This window comes from Symphalangus syndactylus, chromosome 1, assembly GCF_028878055.3.
Source record: "Symphalangus syndactylus isolate Jambi chromosome 1, NHGRI_mSymSyn1-v2.1_pri, whole genome shotgun sequence".
Classification (NCBI taxonomy): Eukaryota; Metazoa; Chordata; class Mammalia; order Primates; family Hylobatidae; genus Symphalangus; species Symphalangus syndactylus.
Window position 1 is genome coordinate 103,461,144 of NC_072423.2, and position 22,810 is coordinate 103,483,953.

The window sequence follows — 22,810 nt, forward strand, 5'->3', positions numbered from 1 at the left end:
GTTAAAACAAGAAATGTGAAGTATTTTCATAGTTTCACTCCTAAATCCAATTTTATGAGGAGAGCTTTTTAATTCTTTTTTTCCCCCCTCAGTGGACTGATGGTATTGTGGCTAACACTTTTAGAGAATTTGCCTTATCAGAAACACCTGACCGGAAATGGGTTGTATTTGATGGTCCTATTGACACTTTGTGGATAGAGAGCATGAACACAGTATTGGATGATAATAAAAAGGTAAATCATGATCAAAAGAGAAGCAGATTCAGCCATGATTAAGCAATTTTATGTGTTCAACAACTAAACTAGGACTCTATTTAAAATAAAGGATGCAAAAATAAAGGATGCAGCAAGTTGAGTAGGTTTATAAATTCTCTTTTCAATGAAAACTGCTATAGTAAGTCCTTGGCTTAATTTTTTTTTTTTTTTTTGTAGAATGAAAGTATATTGTATTAAAATTACTGTGTTAGCCAGAAGACATAGTAATCTAGGGTGAGAATAAGTTGTTAAATGACTTCAGTCTTATGGTTTCTTACAGAACTTTAATATTTTAGGATAAAATAACAAAAGCCTAATTCCTTTTGAAAACATGGAATGCTTCAGTGTTTATATATAGTATATCACCTTCGGTGCTATGAGATATACAAAAGAACTAGAAGGTGAAAGTATTCTAATATTTATTTTAATTGAGAGACAACATATATAAGGTATAAAATGTATACCAATTTCAAGTGTAGATTCTATGATTTTTAAAATGTGTTTGTATACTCACATAATCATCACCCAAAAAATGACACATGAAATTTCCTATACCCTACAAGGTTCACTCATGTTCCTTCTTAGTTTATCTTCCTCCAGAGATAATCACTCTTCTGACTTCTATGATGACTTAGTTTTGCCAGCTCTTGAACTTCATATATTGGAATCATATTCTTTAGTGTTTTTTTTAAATCAATATATGTGTGATGTTCATATTATTGTAGTTCAGTTTTGTTAACTGATTTATGTCTATATTAGTATCCTAGTGTGAATATATCACAAATTATTTCCGTACTTACATGAAATGACTGCCCTACTAAATAAACTCATTTAATTAGCATTTAAAGATACACTCAAGGCCGGGCGCGGTGGCTCACGCCTGTTATCCCAGCACTTTGGGAGGCTGAGGCAGGTGGACCATATGAGGTCAGGAGTTCGAGACCAGCCTGAGCAACATGGTGAAACCCTATCTCTACTAAAATACAAAAAAAAAAAAAAAAATTAGCTGGGTGTGGTGGCGTGTGCCTGTAATCCCAGCTACTCAGGAGGCTGAGGCAGGAGAATCACTTGAACCCAGGAGGCAGAGGTTGCAGTGAACCGAGATCACACCACTGCACTCCAACCTGGGCGACAGAGCAAGACTCCATCTCAAAAAAAAAAAAAAAAAGTTATACTGAAGTACTTTATCATAGGTGGTTAGTCATTCACATTCCTTCTTTCATTCATTCAGTAATATTGGTTGAGCTGAGGGTGGAAAGTAAATAGAGAAGAAGCAGGAAAGTTATTCTAATTGCGGAGTGAAGTCTAAGGGTTCAGAGCCAAGTGGATGGATTGTCTCTTACTGCATGAGAGGGAATTATGAATAGACAGTTATAGGTGAGTGTATGGATTTGATTGTGGAAATTTGAAGGCAAATCCTTGTGATGATTTCTCTTTTCTTCGTGAAGTGATGGGCCTTGGTTCTTTGCAAAATTGAGGATAAAAGAAGAGACTTAAATTAGCCTTTGTGGAAGATGGGAAAGAGAGCTACCTAGGAAAACATAGAAGCATTTCTGGGTAGCACTGAGAGCCTGACTGAGTGGAAGACCATAAATTATTATTAGTAGTACCAAAGTCTGCCTTTGTGAGATACTCTCTACCAGTCTAAGCAGCTTAGGTATAGGTAATATTGTAGGCCTGGAAATATAGTAAGACTTTAAATATATTGACATGAGAATGGTAGAAGCATTAGGCCATAGGACAAAAGCTGCCTAATGAAAGAAGTGAAAACATCAGGGATGTGAAAATGAGGAGCAAGTGTAGTAGAAGACAATGAATGAAATAACTGGATGGATTGGAGGCTGTGGGCAGAGACTGAGATACTTGAATTTAATATTTCAGAATTGTGTAGTATTTCTGGAGAGAAGGTCCCAGATATATAAAGTGGACAGCTGGAGTGGAGCAAGGTGGTCAAGGATCTGATGGGCAGCTGTGTTGAGATTCTCAGTCTTTATAAACACTGAATCAAGCCAGAGTTATAGTAGAGAGAGAGATTAGGCCATGTCCCAAGGACTTTAGCTATTGAGGAGGGAATCATTGAGTACTGTTGAGTGGCAGGAAAAAAACGGGTTGTCAAGGGTTGTAACTGGGGGTGGAATAGAAGTAGTTGGGATACAACACAGGGCAGTGAGGAGAATGCTGACCCTACCTTTCAAATTTGTGCAGAGTTAGGAGGATGTTTGCTGAAATAATCTGGTCAAAGATTAAAAGTATTCTAGACCAGCACATCCAGTAGAACTTTTTACAATACTGCAACTATTTGTGTTCTCTGAGAAGGTAGCTACTAGTCACATGTGGCTACTGAGCATTTGAAGTGTGGCTTAGTGCAGTTGAAGAACTGAATTTTAAATTTTATTTAGTTTTAGTTAAAACTAAATATAAATAGCCACATATGGCTAGCAGCTACCATATTGGACAATCCACCTCTAGATCATTCATTTATTTTACAGCTAAGAAACGGAATCCACAAATGTTAAATTTCTCATTGTTGACATGTGACTAGATAGGGGAAAAACTGGAAGTAAAGTGACGATTGTAAAAGCAGAAAGGAAACACTGAAAACTAAATGTAGAAGAATTTAAAACACAGTAATGAAATTAATTTAGGTATCAAGTTAATAATAATTATTAATACTATTAAAAGTTAATGATAATTCCATAGGTGTAAGCCAAAGAGATTGAGGAGATAGGATGGCTTTAATAATAGACAAGATAGAAATTTGAGGGAAAGGAAGCAGTTGATAAATTCAGTTTTTGACATATTTGATAAAAGAAGAAATGTTTTAGATTAAGAGACCAAGGAGACATAAAAAACTCAATGCATAGTCTTTGATTGAATTTTGCTTTGAATAAATCCATTGAAAAGACATTTCTGGTACAACTGAGGAAATTTGAGTATTGACTATTCGATGATAAAGAATTATTAATTTTGTTATGTGTGATAATGTTATTGTGATTACATAGAAAATATACTTATTTTTTGGAGACATTGGCATTTGGATGTGAAATGCCATGATGTCTATAATGCTCTTTAAACTGTTTTTTTAAAAAGGTAAGGGCAATATGGCAAAATCTTAACATTGATTAAACCTATGAGCTGGGTGTATGAGTACGCATGCTATTCTCTATTTTCTATTTTTTAATTTAATAAAAAGGTCTACGGTCACTTTATAAATTCAGGAGTATTTCACTTAATTTTCTTAATAGCTGATATTTGTATAGGATTTTATAGGTTTTGGACTTTGTCTTATTGTCCCCCTTCCTACAATTCTACAAAAGAGATATTATCCCTGTCTTATAGATGAAGAGACTGAGACTCGGAGATGTTAAGTATTTGCTTAAATACTTAATAATTAACAGGGCTAGACCTAGAATTAAGATTTTCTGGCTTCCATTCTAATTCTTATTCCATTATCTCACAGGAGCTACTTTATCTTATACATAGTATAAATTTTTATCTGAGAAAATTGAAATTTTAAAAAATAAATGTTTGAAAAATAATTGCTTTTAGCTTTGTCTTATGAGTGGAGAAATCATTCAGATGTCCCCCCAGATGAGCCTCATCTTTGAAACAATGGACCTTTCCCAGGCATCCGTAAGTTCATAATTTAATACAGTGGTAGTTTGTTCATTTCTTCATTCTTTAATTTAGCCAATAAGTATTTTTTATTATATGTCAGAAAATGAGTTAGGCACTGGAAATACAAAGATGAATAAGACACAGTGTATGCTTGTTTAGGGAGGATGAGAAGCATGCTAATAATCCCAATACACAGCTACATGTTAGTGCTTTAAGAGTGTGAAGAGGATGGCTGGGCACAGTGGCTCATGCCTGTAATTCCAGCACTTTGGGAGGCTGAGGCGGGCAGATCACCTGAGGTGGGAAGTTCGAGACCAGCCTGACTAACATGGAGAAATCCCATTTCTACTAAAAATACAAAATTAGCCAGGCGTGGTAGTGCATGCCTGTAATCCCAGCTACTCGGGAGGCTGAGGCAGGAGAATCTCTTGAACCCGGGAGGTGGAGGTTGCAGTAAGCCGAGATCGTACCATTGCACTCCAGCCTGGGCAACAAGAGTGAAACTCCATCTCCAAAAAAAAAAAGTGTGGAGAGGAGTGAGCATCTGTGAGCATCTGTGAGGAGGATGGATAGAGGAGCACCATGGAAGGTAACTGAGTGTTTGATCTGAGAACTGAGTGTTTGAAACTGAGAAGTAAGACTTCTCCAGGGAGATTGGATTTGGAAATCCTAGGCGTTTCCAAATCGAGATAATGTTTAAAGACATGGAGCCTTTACATGTCTGGGGAACTGAACTGCAAATAGTTTTCTGTATGGGGAACGTCTAGACTGTGTGAAGCTATGTGAGGCAGATGGGAGCTAGATTATGAAGGATCTCATAAGTCATCCTAAGAAGTAGTTGATAATTACCAGGTGCCACTGGTATAAAAGCAACAGTGCAAAAAGAAAATTTTGCCTTTTTTCTCTAGCCTGCCACTGTAAGCCGTTGTGGTATGATTTATTTGGAGCCTTCACAGTTAGGATGGGAACCACTTGTGTCTTCTTGGTTGAATTCACTGAAAGGACCTCTGTGTGAACCAGAACATCAAGCTCTTCTGAGAGGACTTTTTGCCTGGTTAATACCACCCTCTTTAAACCAGAGTAAGAAAAAATGCAAGGTAATCCTATAATTCTCTGACCTATTCAAGTTTCTTTGTTTCCATTCAACTTGACTAAGTCTAAAGTCACAGTGGTTGGTAGAATGAATAACTAAAACCAGTTTGTCCTTATGCATTTATTATCCACCGTTGGTTTTATATTGCTTAAGTTATAGCTGAATAACTCAGGAGTTGAATTTATTCCAGCTAAACTATTTGTATACAACCATAGTGTCTAAAACTTTAAAAATTCTAATTACTTTCCGTATTTCAAATTATTTTAAATATGTGCCCCTAAAAACTCACATGTATATTTAGTGAGTTTATTAGTTATTTAATATTTAGTATTTTATGAGAAAACTTTACATATTGTATGAGCTTCCCAGAGCTGTCATAACAAATTGCCAGAAACTTGATGGCTAAAGCTACAGACATGGTGGCTCACTCCTATAATCCCAGCACACTTTGGGAAGCTGTGGTGGGTGGATCACTTGAAGTCAGGAGTTCGAGACTAGTCTGGTCAATATGGTGAAACCCTGTCTCTACTAAAGATATAAAAATTAGCCGGGCGTGGTGGTACATGCCTGTAATCCCAGCTACTCGGGAGACTGAGGCAGAAGAATCACTGGAACCCAGGAGATGGAGGTTGCAGTGAGCCGAGATCACGCCACTGCACTCCAGCCTGGGCAACAGAGCAAGACTCTGTCTCAGAAAAACCCCCCCCCCCACAACCAAAAAACACCCAAAAACCAGAAATTGATTCTCTCACAGTTCTGGAGACCAGAAGTTCAAAATCAGGATGTTTGTAGGGCTATACTTCCTTGGAAGCTCTAAGGGAGACTCTTTTCTTACCTCGTCCAGATTCTGGTAGCCTCAGGTGTTCCTTGGCTTGTGGCTACGTAACTCCAACCTCTTCTTCCGTCTTCACATGGCCTTCTTTTTATTTTATTTTATTTTTGAGGCGGAGTCTTGCTCTGTCTTGCTCTGTCACCCAGGCTGGAGTGCAGTGGAGCGATCTCGGCTCACCGCAACCTGTCTCCCAGGTTGAAGCAATTCTCCTGCCTTAGCCTCCTGAGTAGCTGGGATTACAGGCACGTGCCACCACACCCAGCTAATTTTTTTTGTATTTTTAGTAGAGACAGGGGTTCTTTATGTTGGCCAGGCTGGTCTCGAACTCCTGACCTCAGTTGATCCACCCACCTTGGCCTCCCAAAGTTCTGGGATTACAGGCATGAGCAAGCGCATCCGGCTAATCTTCACATGGCCTTCTACTCCACATGTCTCTCCTCCATGTGACAGTTACAAGGACTTGGATTTAGCACCCACTAGATAATCCAGAATGATGTCTTCCTCCTGAGATTTTTTAACTTAATTGCTTCATCTGAGACCTTTTTCCATATAAGATCACATTTATAGGTTCCTCAGGTTAGAACATGGAAATATCTTTTTGGGGACCATTGTTCAACCATTTCCACCATCTCCTACACACACACATAAGCTTCTTACATATAAACAAATATATTAATATAGAGAGGGGAAAGAGATACTCAGTTTTATCTTAAAATGTTGTTCTAGGCATAGAAAAAAGTGCCATTTAAAAGAAAAAAATGAGCAATTCCACTTTATGAAGATTCTGTATAGTGTCTTCGTAGAGAAAATAGACAAAGTCCCTTGCAGTTTTAAAGCTCTAATGCTATATGTTGTAAATAATACAAAATAGGCTCCACCTTTCCACGTAATGAGTAATGGATTTTCTTCTCATAGTTCATTCTCATCCAGTCAGTCCCTAGATTTTTTTTTTTTTTTTTTTTTTTTTTTTTGAGACAGAGTCTCTCTTTATCTCCCAGGCTGGAGTGCAGTGGCACTCCACCTTTCAGGTTCAAGTGATTCTCGTGCCTCAGCCTCCCAGGTAGCTGGGATTATAGGCGCAATTACAGGTGTGCACCATCACACCTGGCTAATTTTTGTATTTTTTTTTTGTAGAGATGAGGTTTCGCTATGTTGGCCAGGCTGGTCTCGAACTCTTGGCCTCAAACAATCTGCCCACCTCAGCCTCCCAAAGTGCTGGGATTACAGGCATGAGCCACCTGGTCCAGGCCCCAGGATCTATTGATTTTTCCTTCTTGATAACATTTATACCTGTCTTCTTTCCATCCCTGTTTCTGCAACCACCTCCTCGCCCCACCCTTCCCATTATAGTATCTCAATTCTGACCATCATCACTTCCTACCTGAATCAATACAATAGAGCTGTTCTGGTCCAGTCTACATCCTGCTACAGGATGAAGTTTCCAAAACACAAATCCTTTCTGTTTATTCCTTTATTTAAAACCCTCCCTTGGAACTCTCTTCCTCTTGTAATTAAATCCTTAATACAGCATATAAAAACCTTTTAGGATCTGACTCTTGTCTATTTCTCAAGCCTAATTTTTGGGCATTCCTCCTTCATACCCTATTTTCATATCCTACAGAATCCCCTTAATAATCTGTGTCTGCTCACATCTCCATTTCTTTGTATACATTCCCCTGCCTTGAATATCCTTTCCTTGTTCACCTGGCAAACTTACATTTTCCTTCCAAATTCAGCTCAGCTATTGTTACTTCCTCCAGGAAGCCCTCCTTGGTGTATCTCTCCCATTTTCCTCCTTGTGCACTCCTCCAGTTGTTTATCCCAAGCACTCTAGTAGCCTCCTCCTACCCTGAGACTTTCTCTGTCATATCATTATTACATCGTATTATTTTTGTCTATTTAATTTTAATATCACCCATTTTTAGGGATTCTTTTATTTCCATATCTCCTAGCTTGCCACATCGGTATAGTATGTTTTTCATAAATGTTTGTTGAATAAATAAATGAATGAATGGCTCTTAGAGACTTCATTTCTGCTATCCTTAGAACCTTGTTTATTCTCTTGCAGTAGCTAGTTTTTCATTTGTCAGAGAATTTAGAATGTATTATGTGCGATTGTACAATTGTTATGTATAATTGTGTAATATAATATGGGAAACTAAAATATTTGAGAAATGTTTTATCATGCCTACTTAAAGTTTTTAAATTTAAATATTATAAAGACCTTAGGAGGCTAGGTGTGGTGGCTCGTGCCTGTCATCCCAGCACTTTGTGAGGCTGAGGCGGGAGGATTGCCTGAGTCCAGAAGGTTGAGGCTGCACTGCGCTGTGATCACACTAGTGCACTCTAGCCTGGGCGACAGAGTGAGAGCCTATCTAAAAAATAAAATAAAATAAAATAAAATAAAATAGCCTGGTGGTGCGCACCTATAGTCCTAACTACTTGAGAGGCTGAGGTAGGAGGATCCCTTAAGCCCAGGAGTTGGAGGCTGCAGTGAGCTATGATTGTGCAACTGGGCTCCAGCCTGGATGACAGAGTGAGACCCCATCTCAAAAAAAAGAAAAAAAAAGACCTTATTAAAACCATGTATGCTTTTATCAGTTTTTAAAAATAAATTGTTTTTCTTATTTTCTAAATAAGATGAAAATTAAGAAAGTTACCTTATTTTCACCTTGCAGAAACTGATTCCTACAAGCAATAGCAATGCAGTTGTATCTCTCACACGCCTCTTTGAAGTGCTACTTTGTAATGTGGTAGAAAATGATCCTACTAGCAAGCACATTCGTGTTTGGATTATGGTTGGTTTTATACTTCATGTAGTTTTTAATTACGAATAAATTATGCTTCTGGTACATGATGTTTATACTGAGAAAGACATGACAAGATCCAAAGCTATTTTTTGGTGAGCATTGAAAGAATAGCTGGAGACACTAAAGTTGGTATTCTGATAATAAAAAGCACTTTAAAGAAATTAAAATGTCAGAAGGAACTAAAACTATCTTTTTTTTTTTTTTTTTTTTTTTGAGACAGAGCAGAGTCTCACTCTGTCACCCAGGCTGGAGTGCAGTGACGTGATCTCAGCTCAATGCATCCTCCACCCCCTCTCCCCCAGGTTCAAGTGATTCTCCTCTCTCAGCCTCCCGAGTAGCTGAGATTACAGGTGACTGCCACCGCACCTGGCTAATTTTTGTATTTTTAGTAGAGACAGAGTTTCACCATCTTGGTCAGGCTGGTCTTGAACTCCTGACCTCGTGATCCACCTGCATTGGGCTCCCAAAGTGCTGAGATTACTGGTGTGAGCCACCGCGCCCAGCAACTATCCTATTTTTTTTTTTTTTTTTTTTTTTTTTGAGACGGAATCTTGCCCTGTTGCCCAGGCTGGAGTGCAGTGGTGCGATCTCAGCTCACTGCATCCTCTGCCTCCTGGGTTCAAGTCATTCTCCTGCCCCAGCCTCCTGAGTAGCTGGGATTACAGGTGCGCACCGCCACACTGAGCTAATTTTTTTTATCTTTAGTAAAGACAGGGTTTCACCATGTTGGCCAGACTGGTCTCAAACTCCTGACCTCAGGTGATCCGCCTACCTCGGTCTCCCAAAGTGCTGGGATTACAGGTGTGAGCCACCACACCCGGTCATCTATCCTATTATGAAAGATTATAATTTGATCAACAATAAAGTGATTTAATATTAAACAAATTTGGACATTAAGTGAATTAATTTTATTAATTAATTAATGTTAAGCCAGCATGTAGGCAACATAAAAGCTAGCTATGAAAGACCAGCAATAGGCCGGGTGCCGTGGCTCATGCCTGTAATCCCAAAACTTTGGGAGGCCAAGGTGGGCAGATCATTTGAGGTCAGGAGTTCAAGACCAGCCTGGCCAACATGGTGAAACCCCATCTCTACTATAAATACAAAAATTAGCCGGCGTGTTGGCAGGCGCCTGTAGTCCCAGTTACTCGGGAGACTGAGGCAGGAGAATTGCTCTGTCTCAGAAAAAAAAAAAACCAGGAATAGGCATCCAGCCAGCTAGGTGGAGTGTTGCAGGCAGAATCTGTGGAGGCCTCAGGTAGGGAGAAGTCAGTAGTCTTGGTTAGCTAGGCCAGAGGGAATGGCACAAGTAAACAGATTATCAAGAGCCTGAGGAAAGAGGTTTTTAGTGTCTTTTTCCTGGTCTGTGCTGGTTTCCCATGGCACCACCTTATTCCTAAATGCATCGATCTCCTCCCTCTCCCCTCGCAGCATAGCAGTTCGCTCCCATTGTTTTTCCTTCCATTTGCTGCCCAAAGTATCTGCTGCCTCAGACATCTCACATTCCAGGGTTTCCTGCTAACCATACCCCTTCCTTTTGTCCTCCTTTTTCACCTTTATATCCTTCCACTTTAGAAGATATTAAACAGACATGTTTGAAGTATAATTTATTTATTCATTTTTCTCCCTAGGTTTGGAACCACCTTTTACAAAACTAAATTTTAGCTTTCTTCCGTGTCTATCAGTGTTACTGTTTATAAAAGTATCATGGGAATAGTTTACCTATATAACCTTCAAGTTTCATTTTTCCTGAACATTTTATTCTGTTGGTAAACCTAAAACCTAAACATTTCAAGTGGTTCAGAATCACTTCAAGAGAGTTACACAGATTGATATCTAGGTGAAATTTTTCTCTGAATATATATTTACTTTGGGACTAGATAAGGCATGTACCTAGAGTAAAATTCAAAAGGCAAAAGTGGGTTTTCCCCACTTTTCCATAGCAGTCCCCCAGCCACACTGAAGGCAACTAATATTACCAGTGCCCTATATAGAATTCTAGAAGTATTTTATGCACACACTCTTTTACATGTATACATTTTTAAATATATTAGCATATATTATCTACTGATTTGCATCGTTTCTCCATTGTAGTATTGTCATTTTCATATTAGTGCTTATAGAGTGACCTTGTTTTTTTAACAGCTGCATGTATTTCAGTGTATTAGCAGAATCCAATTAAGCAGACGATTTCTGAAGAACAATTTGGGTTGCTTTTGATCTTTTGCTATTACAAATCGTGCTGCAGTGAATATTCTTGTACATGTATCATTTCACAGGTGGAAATATATTTGAGTATAAACTCCCACAAGAGATATTCCTAGGTTATTTGGTAAGGACATTTTATTTATTTATTTTTGTTTTAAAAAATATTTTGTAGAGATGGGGTCTTACTAGGTTGCCCAGGCTGGTCTCAAATTCCTGGCCTCAAGCAATCCTTCTACCTTGGCCTTCCAAAGCTCTGGGATTACAGGTGTGAACCACTGTACCCAGCCAGTATGGGTATTTAAAATTTTGCTAGAGGCTGGGCATGGTGTCTCACACCTGTAATCCTAGCACTTTGGGAGGCTGAGGCGGGTGGATCACGAGGTCAGGAGATCAAGACCATCTGGCTAACATGGTGAAATCCCGTGGTGGCGGGCGCCTGTAGTCCCAGCTACTCAGGAGGCTGAGGCAGGAGAATAGCTTGAACCCAGGAAGTAGAGGTTGCAGTGGCCTGAGATCGCACCACTGCACTCCAGCCTGGGTGAGAGAGTGAGACTGCCTCAAAAAAGAAAAAGAAATTTTTTTTTGATAAATATTGGGCCAGGCATGGTAGCTCATGCCTGTAATCCTAGCACTCTAGGAGGCTGAGGCAGGTGGATTGCTGAGTCTAGGAGTTCAAGACCAACCTGGGTAACATATCAAAACCCCGTCTCTACTTAAAAAACAAAAACAAAAAATCAGTCAGGCTTTGTGGTGCACCCCGGTAGTCCCAGCTACTTGGGAGGCTGAGACACCAGAATCACCTGAACTGGGGAGGTTGAGATTGCAGTGAATTGAGATGGTGCCACTGTACTCCAGCCTGGGCAACCAGAGAGAGATGCTGTCTCAAAAAAAAAAGACATGCAAACATTTTGATAAAAATTGCCAGAGAAATGACTATGTGACTTAGTGGTGCTCCATTCCACTTTATTTACACTTATGACCTTGTTCAAGTAAGTTGAGCACATCCTAACATGTTGAATTTTGGTTAATGTTTCCCCTAAAATGCCTTTAAAATAATTGCTATAAGTTAAAATATTTCTCCACCAACAGGCTTGCTTTATATTCTCCTTGATTTGGTCAATTGGAGGAAGTTGTGATACAGATGGCCGTCATGTTTTTGATAGTTTCATACGATTAATCATACTGGGAAAAGATGAAGAAAACCCAGTGCCAGATTCTGTGGGTAAATGGGAATGCCCATTTGATGAAAAAGGCCTGGTCTATGACTACATGTATGAGGTACGACATAAAAACTTGGTATGGTAAGATAAAACACAAAGGCTTAGACCAGCAGACAAAGCTCCTGGGTTTTCATCCTAGAGTTATTTTGACTCCTGCGGTGAGCTTTTTAAGCTCCCTTCTTTTTAGTTTCACCTCCCGTAACTTATTGGCTGTATAAATAAATTTGCTTTAATAATGTTTTTATAATTTCACATTTAAATTAAATGTATTTTTCCATTTTATTAAATAATTCCCCAAAGCATTTTTTAAACAGCAAGTATTTGAGTAATTATTTGATTCATACAAATTTTATTTCATCCCCTATAAGATCTAGATAGAGCATTATTTCACTTAAATCTCAAGTTTTATGATAAGGAAGTAAACCTGAAAAGGTTAGTGGCTAGCAGAGCCAGAACTTGACTCAAGTTCTCCTGACCGACAGTGCGGGACCTTTTCCCCAAAACCATGCTAACACGGAATTTTAAGAATCTGGCCAGAAAGAGAGTTTCATCCTCATTAGCCATAGCGGGAAGTCAATAAAGTAATCTCTAGAAGTGAAAAAAGAGGTGGTAACACACCAGCATATTCTTTCTTTTTCTTTTTTTTTTTTTGAGATGGAGTCTCACTCTGTCGTCCAGGCTGGAGTGCAGTGGCACAATCTTGGCTCACTGCAAGCTCCGCCTCCTGGGTTCAGGCCATTGTCCTGCCTCAGCCTCCCGAGTAGCTGGGACTACAGGCGCCCGCCACCACGCCCGGCTAGTTTTTTGTGTTTTTAGTAGAGATGGGGTTTCACCGTGTTAGCCAGGATGGTCTCGATCTCCTGACCTCCTGATCCACCCACCTCAGCCTCCCAAAGTGCTAGGATTACAGGCGTGAGCCACCGCGCCCTGCCCACAAGCATATTCTTTAAGAATCGAAAATAAATACCAAACTATCCAGCTTAGAGAAGGTAAAAGTCTCTAGGAAGGGGAAAGTGACAGTAGGGAAATGCTGTTTTTCTTAACCTTGTAAATCTTTTGACTGTAAAATATGTACATGTATAATGTTGATAAAAATAAAAGCTAAAACTTAAAAAATATATATAAATATGAATTACTAAAGAAATATTCACCCAAACTTACAGTTACCACAATTCAAACATGTAACATATACATGTACAATTTGCTGGAAAATAGGAAAAGATTGTGAGATTCCAGCCGCAGCTCTGGAATAGGGTCCTAGGGGGCTATTTTGGCAGGTATTAAAACTTTTTTTCTTAATAGTGGAAGGGCTGGGGGTCTCCAGGGAGGGGTCAAAACAACCTGGAGAAGAAGATAATGGTTGGGGGTGGAGTGAAGATTGGGAGGCACTCAAGGGTGTCAGGACAGCAGTTACTTAGCCAATGATTCAGAAGAATTTCAATACCATAACAATTAATACAGCTATGCTGATATATATCCTGGTTGTTTCAGCCTGGATCAAAATGCCAAAGAGAATAATGTTAGAGAAACAAATATAGTGGTTTTATGTGATATTTTATTTTTAGTTAGATTATTGCCGATTTATTTTAAAATATAAAAAAGTAAAGCCAAGCCGGGCGCGGTGGCTCATGCTTGTAATTCCAGCACTTTGGGAGGCTGAGGCGGGTGGATCACGAGGTCAGGAAATCGAGACCATCTGGCTAACATGGTGAAATCCCGTGGTGGCGGGCACCTGTAGTCCCAGGTACTCGGAGAGGCTGAGGCAGGAGAATGGCTTGAACCCGGGAGGCGGAGCTTGCAGTGAGCCGAGATTGCGCCACTGCACTCCAGCCTGGGCGACAGAGCAAGACTCCGTCTCAAAAAAAAAAAAAAAAAAAGTAAAGCCAAAATCCAGGAAATTGTGACTTGAAGTACATTAGAGTGGCTTTCAAATAAATACTTGATTTATGCAAAAGGACATCTTGAAGGCATTTGGGGATTATTGGAGTGTTAAGACATAAAGGCAAAAGTACCTGAAATGTTAGATATGTTGAATATGTGATAACAAAAGTTACATTACGTTTTTCAGGTTATTAAAAAGGAAAATTGAAAAAATATGTATTTTTTAAATTGGTGTTTTCATGAATGCTTATTTTATTAATCTGCTTATGACTTAAAATATGCTATATGTGTTCTTTCATATGAATGTAATATTTTATTAAAAGGGAGAAGACTAAAGTTTTTAAAAGCTAATATAATAGTATAAGTGTTGAAAAGAGCCTTTCAGATACAGCAAGTACATGGTTTTAATATTTTAAAACTTATATTTTCTTGTAGTTGAAAAACAAAGGTCGCTGGGTCCATTGGAATGAATTAATTAAAAATACTAATTTAGGAGATAAACAAATCAAGATTCAAGATATCATAGTCCCTACGATGGACACAATTAGATATACGTTTCTAATGGATTTGAGTATTACCTATGCAAAGTAAGGAACTCTGCTATAAACAAGTTTTTTGAATGTAAAAGTACCATTTTAATAGGATTATGGCAATTTTTGAAGTATTTGAGATCATCCTTTTTCAGATAACTGAAATCCTGGGGGACTTGTTGGCATGTTGGAAGTGACATCTGTTGCTATTGGCAAACCTGGAATGCACATTTCCCATTGCCCACTCCAAAGCCCTTGCCATCATACTTTGCTGCCTCATAAGTCGCCTTACATTTTTGAAAGTCTTCTGCTGTGTTACTGTTACAAAGGAACGCAGTCTACTTAAAGATTGAGCGTACTCCTGAGACATCAAAGTAACCATGATCCACATTCTCCTATTACATTTAGCATTTTTCACCTATGTCCTATGCCAGTTCTGGATTCCATAACTTAAGATGAATATGAAAAACTCAGAAGAGTCCATCAAAAGTAAAGACACATGAAACTGATCGAAAGCCTAGATGTGTACTGTTTGCATATCCATACCAACTTTCTTAATAACATTTAATAGTTATTTTTCTTTTAAAACACTAGGTATAATTTAAACTAGGCAAGTTTATATAATCATAAATTTAAACTAGGCAAGTTTATATAATCATAAATGTCTTTTTTTATATAATCATAAATGTCATTTTTTTTAAAGAACCTGTTTCTGAATGCATTCTGTGACCAATTTTATCTCGTTTAAAAAAAAAAAACAGGAAAAATAGCTTATGAGGGAAAATTAGTTTACCCGTATTTTGTGTCCGTAGTTGCATTTTTGCATTTAGAAGCTAAGCAAGGAAGACAGTTGCCAATTCTGTGACATTTCTAGTATAGCAGTTCTTTTTTTTTTTTTTTTTTTGAGACAGGGTCTCACTCTGTCACCCAGGCTGGAGTACAGTGGTGCAATCACGGCTCACTGCAGTCTTGACTTCCCAGGCTCTAGCAATCCTCCCACCTCAGCCTCTCAAGTAGCTGGGACTACAAGCACGCACCACTATGCCTGGCTTTTTTTTTTTTTTTTTTTTTTTTTTTTTTTTTTTTTTTTGGAAGAGACAGGTTGCCCAGACTCATCTTGAACACCTGAGCTCAAGCAATCCACCCGCCTCAGCCTCTCAAAGTGCTAGGATTACACCGTGCCTGGCAATACAGTTCTTTTGTGCCAAGAACCATTTGTCAGAATAATACTTTTAAATAAATAAGTACAAATAGAATTATAAAGTAAACCATATATATATTTATTTATTTGAGACAGTTGCTTGTGCTCTGTCTCCCAGGCTGGAGTGCAGTGGCATGATCTCTGCTCACTGCAACCTCTGCCTCCTGGGTTCAAGCACTTCTCCTACCTCAGCCTCCCGAGTAGCTGAGATTACAGGCACTATTCATACAATTGCTACATTTTTAGAGGATAGCAAAAAGTAAAGATATAACCTTTTTGTCGTTCAAGTTCACAGATTCTCTGAATTCTATGAATGTTTTTAGTTGGCTCATGGACCCCAAGTTAAGAACAGAAATTTATTAATACTATTTTAATAAATAGATTTTAATAGAGCTAGTGTTACTCAGACTGGAACATGTAGATGAATTCTCAGGGGTCACTCTGGTTCTGAAAGAACTTTAATTTTGTGTTCATATTTCAGTAACAATTTTCAAAATTAATACTAGCATAGTTTGGCTCACTTAGATGACCCCTTAGGACTGAATATGGCTATTATTCAGTTTCAGTGCTGGCCTTTGTGTTTGTCTTTTAAAAAAATTTTTTTAGAAGGAATTTCGCTCTTCTTGCCTAGGCTGGAGTGCAATGGCACAATCTCAGCTCACCACAACCTCTGCCTCCTGGGTTCAAGCGATTCTCCTGCCTTAGCTTCCCAAATAGCTGGGATTACAGGCATTCGCCACCATGCCCAGTTAATTTTCTATTTTTAATAGAGATGGGGTTTCTCCATGTTGGTCAGGCTAGTCTCAAACTCCCGACCTCAGGTAATCCGCCTGCCTCGGCCTCCCAAAGTGCTGGGATTACAGGCGTGAGCCACTGCGCCCGGCCTGTGTTGTCTTTATGTATTGTGTAATAACAAGTTATCATTCAAAATGATAGTATTTTATTTTTAATGCAGCAGTTCTCAAACTGGGATTCTCCAGAGTTTTGTGAACACAAACTCATATGATTACTTTTCCTCTTAAAATTAGTTATGATCACTTAAGAATGGGAAACCTTGCTTGAATTCCCCATTCACTGAATGGGGAATTCTTTAGAGTTTGCTTTTAGACAAATATTTTCAGTTAGTAATTGAATTGATTTAAAAATGCTATTAACAGTACACATACACATAACTGTTAGCTTTAGAATTCACTGTCATTCCATCTCTCACAAAACCTTTGGCTATTGAGATCACTGGGAAACATTATTGTCATCCCCTTGTTATTCACATACTGCCCCCATGTCTGTACCCTAAAAGTACAAATACAGCTCTTTTCTGAGGAGACAGACTTTGACTTTCTGCTCTGAAAAGTTAAGCATATTACTTGTTTCATAAGTGTTTTGTATATAGCGACATTACATCTATTCAAATAATAATTTATTACTATTAAAGTATCTGCAAGGCCGGGCCCAGTGGCTCCTGTCTGTAATCCCAGTGCTTTGGGAGGCTGGGACGAGAGGATCACTTGAGGCCAAGAGTTTGAGACCAGCATGGGCAACATAGCCAGGCCCTGTCTCTTTAAAACATTAAAAGTAAAAAAATTAGCCTGGTGTGGTGGCATGCCACCTGTAGTCCTAGCTACTTGGGAAGCTGAGGCAGGAGGATCACTTGAGCCCAGAAGTTCAAGGCTGCAGTGAGCTATGATTGTGCCACTTCATTCCAGACTGGGTGACAGAGTGAGACCTTATCTCAAAAAATAAAAATAGCTCAGGCATGGTGCCTCATGCCTGTAATCCCAGCACTTTGGGAGGCCGAGGCAGGTGGATTACTTGAGGTCAGGAGTTCGAGACCAGCCTGGCCAACACAGTGAAACCCGTCTCTGCTAAAAATAGAAAAATTAGCCGGGTGTGGTGGTGCATGCCTGTAGTCCCAGCTACTTGGGAGGCTGAGGCAGGGGGATTGCTTGAACCTAGGAGGTGGAGGTTGCAGTGAGCCAGGATCACCCTACTGCCCTCCAGCCTGGGGAACTAAGTGACACTCTGTCTCAAAAAAAAAAGAATAAAAAATAAAAAGACACAAAATAAAGTCTCTGCAATGTTATGCAAAAATGTATGCCAATCATTACTTTTATCTGTCTTTCATGAAATAACTATAGGTAAAAGTATAAGTTTTTAAGGAAGATGATTTGATTCTTATGTAAGCTTTTAACTACCACCTCCTTTGGTAGAAATGTATTCTTTTTTTCCATTTTGAATAATATATTCATTGTTTCCATTAAGGCCACTCCTTTTTGTGGGTCCCACGGGTACAGGAAAATCTGTGTATGTGAAGGATAAGCTAATGAATCACTTGGAAAAGGACCAATACTTTCCTTTTTATATTAACTTATCTGCACGGACCAGTGCCAATCAGGTTCAGGTTAGTTTAAAGACAGAAATGTGGGTCTATCATTAATTTTTCTGTCTTATTTGCTCAGTGTTTAAAATTGTACATTAAATAAGCAACTGTGTAAATCTATGAATTTAAAACTTTCAAATGTTTGGGGAGTTACAAGTTTTTGGAATTAATGATGTAAGTTTCAGAGAACATTTTTACGTTAATAGTGGGTTATTGAGCTTTATCACCTGTTTTTTTGTTTTTTTAAGCCTGAGAAGAAGCAACAATTGATTTCTTAACTGGTGAAGGGAGTATAAAAGACACACACTCACACACACACAAACACACACATAGGGTGGGGCAGGGGTGGGGAGACCTAGGGAGAAATGAGAGAACTTTGAATTGTTCTCTCAAGACCCTCCTAGATGGTCATTAGGGGCATTTGCTGCTCCCTGGACCTTTCAAACCATGGGCCTGTGACAGGAACCACATGAGTGCATCCTACCCTTTGCCCTCAAATGTGTCAAGGTGAAACTACTTCATGAAACTGTTTCTATTTGCCGTTTTTATCATCCATTCCCAAATTTATGCCTCTCCATTCTCTCCTGGCCTCATTTCTGTTGTGTTAAGTCTATATACTTCACTGAACTTCAAAATCTTACAAATTTAGAACTCCTTTACTGTGGAGCTTTATTTGAATGAAAATAATTTTGGTTTATTTTTCCAATGGACAAGTGAGTTCCCAAAGTATTAGAACTATAAGAAAGCATCCACATTTATTTTAGCTATAAAAAGCTGCCAAATGTCAACCTACACAATGGGAGAAAATTTTTGCAACCTACTCATCTGACAAAGGGCTAATATCCAGAATCTACAATGAACTCAAACAAATTTACAAGAAAAAAACAAACAACCCCATCAAAAAGTGGGCAGAGGACATGAACAGACACTTCTCAAAAGAAGACATTTATGCAGCCAAAAAACACATGAAGAAATGCTCCTCATCACTGGCCATCAGAGAAATGCAAATCAAAACCACAGTGAGATACCATCTCACACCAGTTAGAATGGCCATCATTAAAAAATCAGGAAACAACAGGTGCTGGAGAGGATGTGGAGAAATAGGAACACTTTTACACTGTTGGTGGGACTGTAAACTAGTTCAACCATTGTGGAAGTCAGTGTGGCGATTCCTCAGGGATCTCGAACTAGAAATACCATTTGACCCAGCCATCCCATTACTGGGTATATACCCAAAGGACTATAAATCATGCTGCTATAAAGACACATGCACACGTATGTTTATTGCGGCACTATTCACAATAGCAAAGAGTTGGAACCAACCCAAATGTCCAACAACGATAGACTGGATTAAGAAAATGTGGCACATATACACCATGGAATACTATGCAGCCATAAAAAATGATGAGTTCATGTCCTTTGTAGGGACATGGATGAAACTGGAAAACATCATTCTCAGTAAACTATCGCAAGGACAAAAAACCAAACACCGCATGTTCTCACTCATAGGTGGGAATTGAACAATGAGAACTCATGGACACAGGAAGGGGAACATCACGCTCCGGGGACTGTTGTGGGGTGGGGGGAGGGGGGAGGGACAGCATTAGGAGATACACCTAATGCTAAATGAGTTAATGGGTGCAGGAAATCAACATGGCACATGGATACATATGTAACAAACCTGCACATTGTGCACATGTACCCTAAAACCCTAAAGTATAATATAAAAAAAAAAAAAGCTGCCAAATGTAAAGATTAATGCATTTAAATATTAAGTAAGTTAAAATTAACAGATACATTGTTGAGTACAGATGGACACAAAGGAGGGAACAACAGAAATCGGGGCCTACTTGAGAGTGGAGCGGGGGAGGAGGGTGAGGATTGAAAAACTGCCTGTTGGGTACTATGCTTATTACCTGAGTGATGAAATAATCTGTACACCAAACCCTCACAACACACAATTACCCATATAACCTGCATGTGTACTCCCTGAATCTAAAATAAAAGTTGGAAAGGAAAATTATTCAGTGAAGAAAAAAATTAAAATATGTTGGTTATCCAGTGAGGAAAATATTGTAGAAATTTTGGTGACATTTGTAGAAATGTTGTAGAAACATGCATATACTATACAAAGATAATACATAAATATATGTGTGTAACAATTGTGAGTGCACAGGATTTCAACAAATGTTCGAATGATGTTTATTGTGAAATTTAGTATCACCCTAAATATGAATAAATAAAAACAAACACACATAATGCTGCTTGGTATGATTTCCCTACAGAAACTTAAACTTTTTTTTTTCTGGTGCTAAATATGGTATTTTATGTTAAGTTAATCATTGATAAATTAAGCAAATAGCAATTGTTACTGGTAAAAATTCCATGGATTCTGGCAAAATGGGTTGTTTTACTTGTTGATACTGATTTAACATAAGTATGATAATAAATTCCGAATTCAATTATAGGTAAATATACCACTCTTCGTTTATATTTTAGAACATTATCATGGCTAGACTGGATAAAAGACGCAAAGGAGTCTTTGGACCACCTATGGGAAAGAAGTGTATAATTTTTATAGACGATATGAATATGCCTGCATTGGAGAAGTATGGAGCTCAACCACCTATTGAATTATTACGACAATTTTTTGACTGTGGACATTGGTAACTATTTAATTCAATAAGTTATGCCAAAGTTATACCTCAGTTTTTATTTTAGGTTTTTAAAGTAAAATAATACATTTTTCAAGATATTTAGGGAAAAGAATGGTTGCTCAGATTTTCCTATACATGAAGGCTCTCTAATATCTTTTGAAAAGACTATTTTAAATTAAGAGGAAGGCACAGAGATTTCCTGTATACTCCTTGCCCCCACACATGCATAGCCTCCTCAATCTCAACATCCCCACCAAATTGGCACATTTGTTACAATTGATAAGCCTACATTGGTATATCATAGTCACGCAAAGTCCATAGTTTACTTTAGGGTTTGCTTTATGTGTTCTACATGCTATGGGTTTGGAGAAATGTATATGATGTGTATCCATCATTATAATATCATACGGAGTATTTTCACTGCTGTAAAGATCCTCTGTGTTCTCTTTTCATTCCTCCCCCAACTTCAGCCCCTTTGTAAGAGATCCATTAATCTCTTACTCTCTCTATAGTTTAGCCATTTTCAGAATGTCGTATAGTTGGAATAATACAGTATATAGCCTTTTCAGATTAGCTTCTTTCATTTAGTAATATGCATTTGAGTTTCATTCATATCTTCTCATGGCTTGATAGCTCATTTCTTTTTAGCACTGAGTAACATTCAGTTGTCTGGTTAACCACAATTAACTAATCCATTAACCTACTGAAGGACATCTTGGTTGCTTCCAAGTTTTCAACAATTATGAATAAAGTTGCTATAAACATTTGTGCATAGGTTTTACATGGATATAAGTTGTCAACTTCTTTGAGTAAATACCAAGGAACATAATTGCTGAACAATATGATAAGAATACATGTAGTTTTGTAAGAAACCACCAAACTATCTTCCAAAATAACCATACCATTTTGCATTCCCATCAGGAATGAATGAGAGTTAGTGTTTTAGTGTTGCTCCACGTCTTCTCTGGCATTTGGTATTGTCAGTGTTCTAGATTTTGGCCATTCTAATGAGTGTGTGGTGGTATTTCATTGTTTTAATTTGCATTTCCCTGATGACATATGGTAAGAAGCATCTTTTAATATGTTTATTTGCCCTCTGTGTATCTTACTTGTTGAGGTGTTTGTCAGGATCTTTGGCCATTTTTAAATTGGGTTGTTTGCTTTCTTATCATTTAGTTTTAAGAGTTCTTTGTATATTTTGGATAATAGTCCTTTATCAGATGTGTCATTTGCAATTATTTTCTCCAAGTCAGGCCTGTCTTCTCATTCTCTTGACATTGTCTTTGGCAGGGCAGAAGTTGTTAATTTTAATGAAGTCCAGTTTCTCAACCAATCCGTTGGTGTTGTGTCTGAAAAAGTCATTGCCATACCCAAGTTCAACTAGGTTTACTCCTTTGCTATCTCCTAGGAGTTTTATAGTATTGCATTTAATATTTAGGCCTGTGATCCATTTTTAGTTAATTGTTGTGAAGGGTGTAAAATTGTGTATAGGTCAGTTTTTTGCATGTGTATGTCCAGTTGTTTAACAATATTTGTCTTTTGCTAAAAGACAGGGGTCTTGCTATGTTGTCAAGGCTGTTCTCAAAATTCTAGCTTCAAGCAATCCAACTGCCTCAGCCTCCTAGGTAGCTGGGATTATAGGTATGAGCCACTGTGCCCAGAAACATTCCTTGAAAAGACTATCTTTGCTCCATAATATTGTCTTTTCTCCTTTGTCAAAGATCAGTTGACTATATTTATTGGGGCTATTTCTGGGCTCTCTATTCTGTTCCATTGACCTATTTTGTCTGTTCTGCTGGTACCACATTGTCTTGACTACTGTAGTTCTATAGTAAGCCTTAAAGTTGGGTAGTGTCAGTCCTCTGACTTCGTTCTTCTCTTTCAATAGTGTTGACTAATCTGGGCCTTTGGCCTCTCCATATCAACTTTAGAATCAGTTTCTCAATATCCAAAAAATAACTTGCTGTGATTTAGATTGGGATTGCATTGAATCTACAAGTCAAGTTTGGAAAGACTGTCATCTTCATAATATTGTTTTCCTATCCGTGAACATGGAATACCTCTCTTTATTTAGTACTTCAATTTAGTTCATCAGGGTTTTACAGTTTTCCTCATATAGATCTTCTATG

The 22,810-nt window shown here is 38.3% G+C and overlaps 1 protein-coding gene across 1 annotated transcript in view; it reads left to right on the forward strand.

Annotated features, from left to right (window-relative positions):
- The window catches only part of DNAH12 (dynein axonemal heavy chain 12), a 278,772-nt gene that overhangs the window by 143,780 nt on the left and 112,182 nt on the right, over window positions 1-22,810 (forward strand). Inside the window, exons 33-40 of the mRNA XM_055273198.2 lie at window positions 93-233; window positions 3,804-3,887; window positions 4,781-4,969; window positions 8,476-8,595; window positions 11,905-12,093; window positions 14,352-14,503; window positions 17,907-18,045; window positions 20,524-20,690. Coding sequence (XP_055129173.2) covers window positions 93-233; window positions 3,804-3,887; window positions 4,781-4,969; window positions 8,476-8,595; window positions 11,905-12,093; window positions 14,352-14,503; window positions 17,907-18,045; window positions 20,524-20,690 — 1,181 coding nt within the window. The remainder of the gene's footprint in view (window positions 1-92; window positions 234-3,803; window positions 3,888-4,780; window positions 4,970-8,475; window positions 8,596-11,904; window positions 12,094-14,351; window positions 14,504-17,906; window positions 18,046-20,523; window positions 20,691-22,810) is intronic.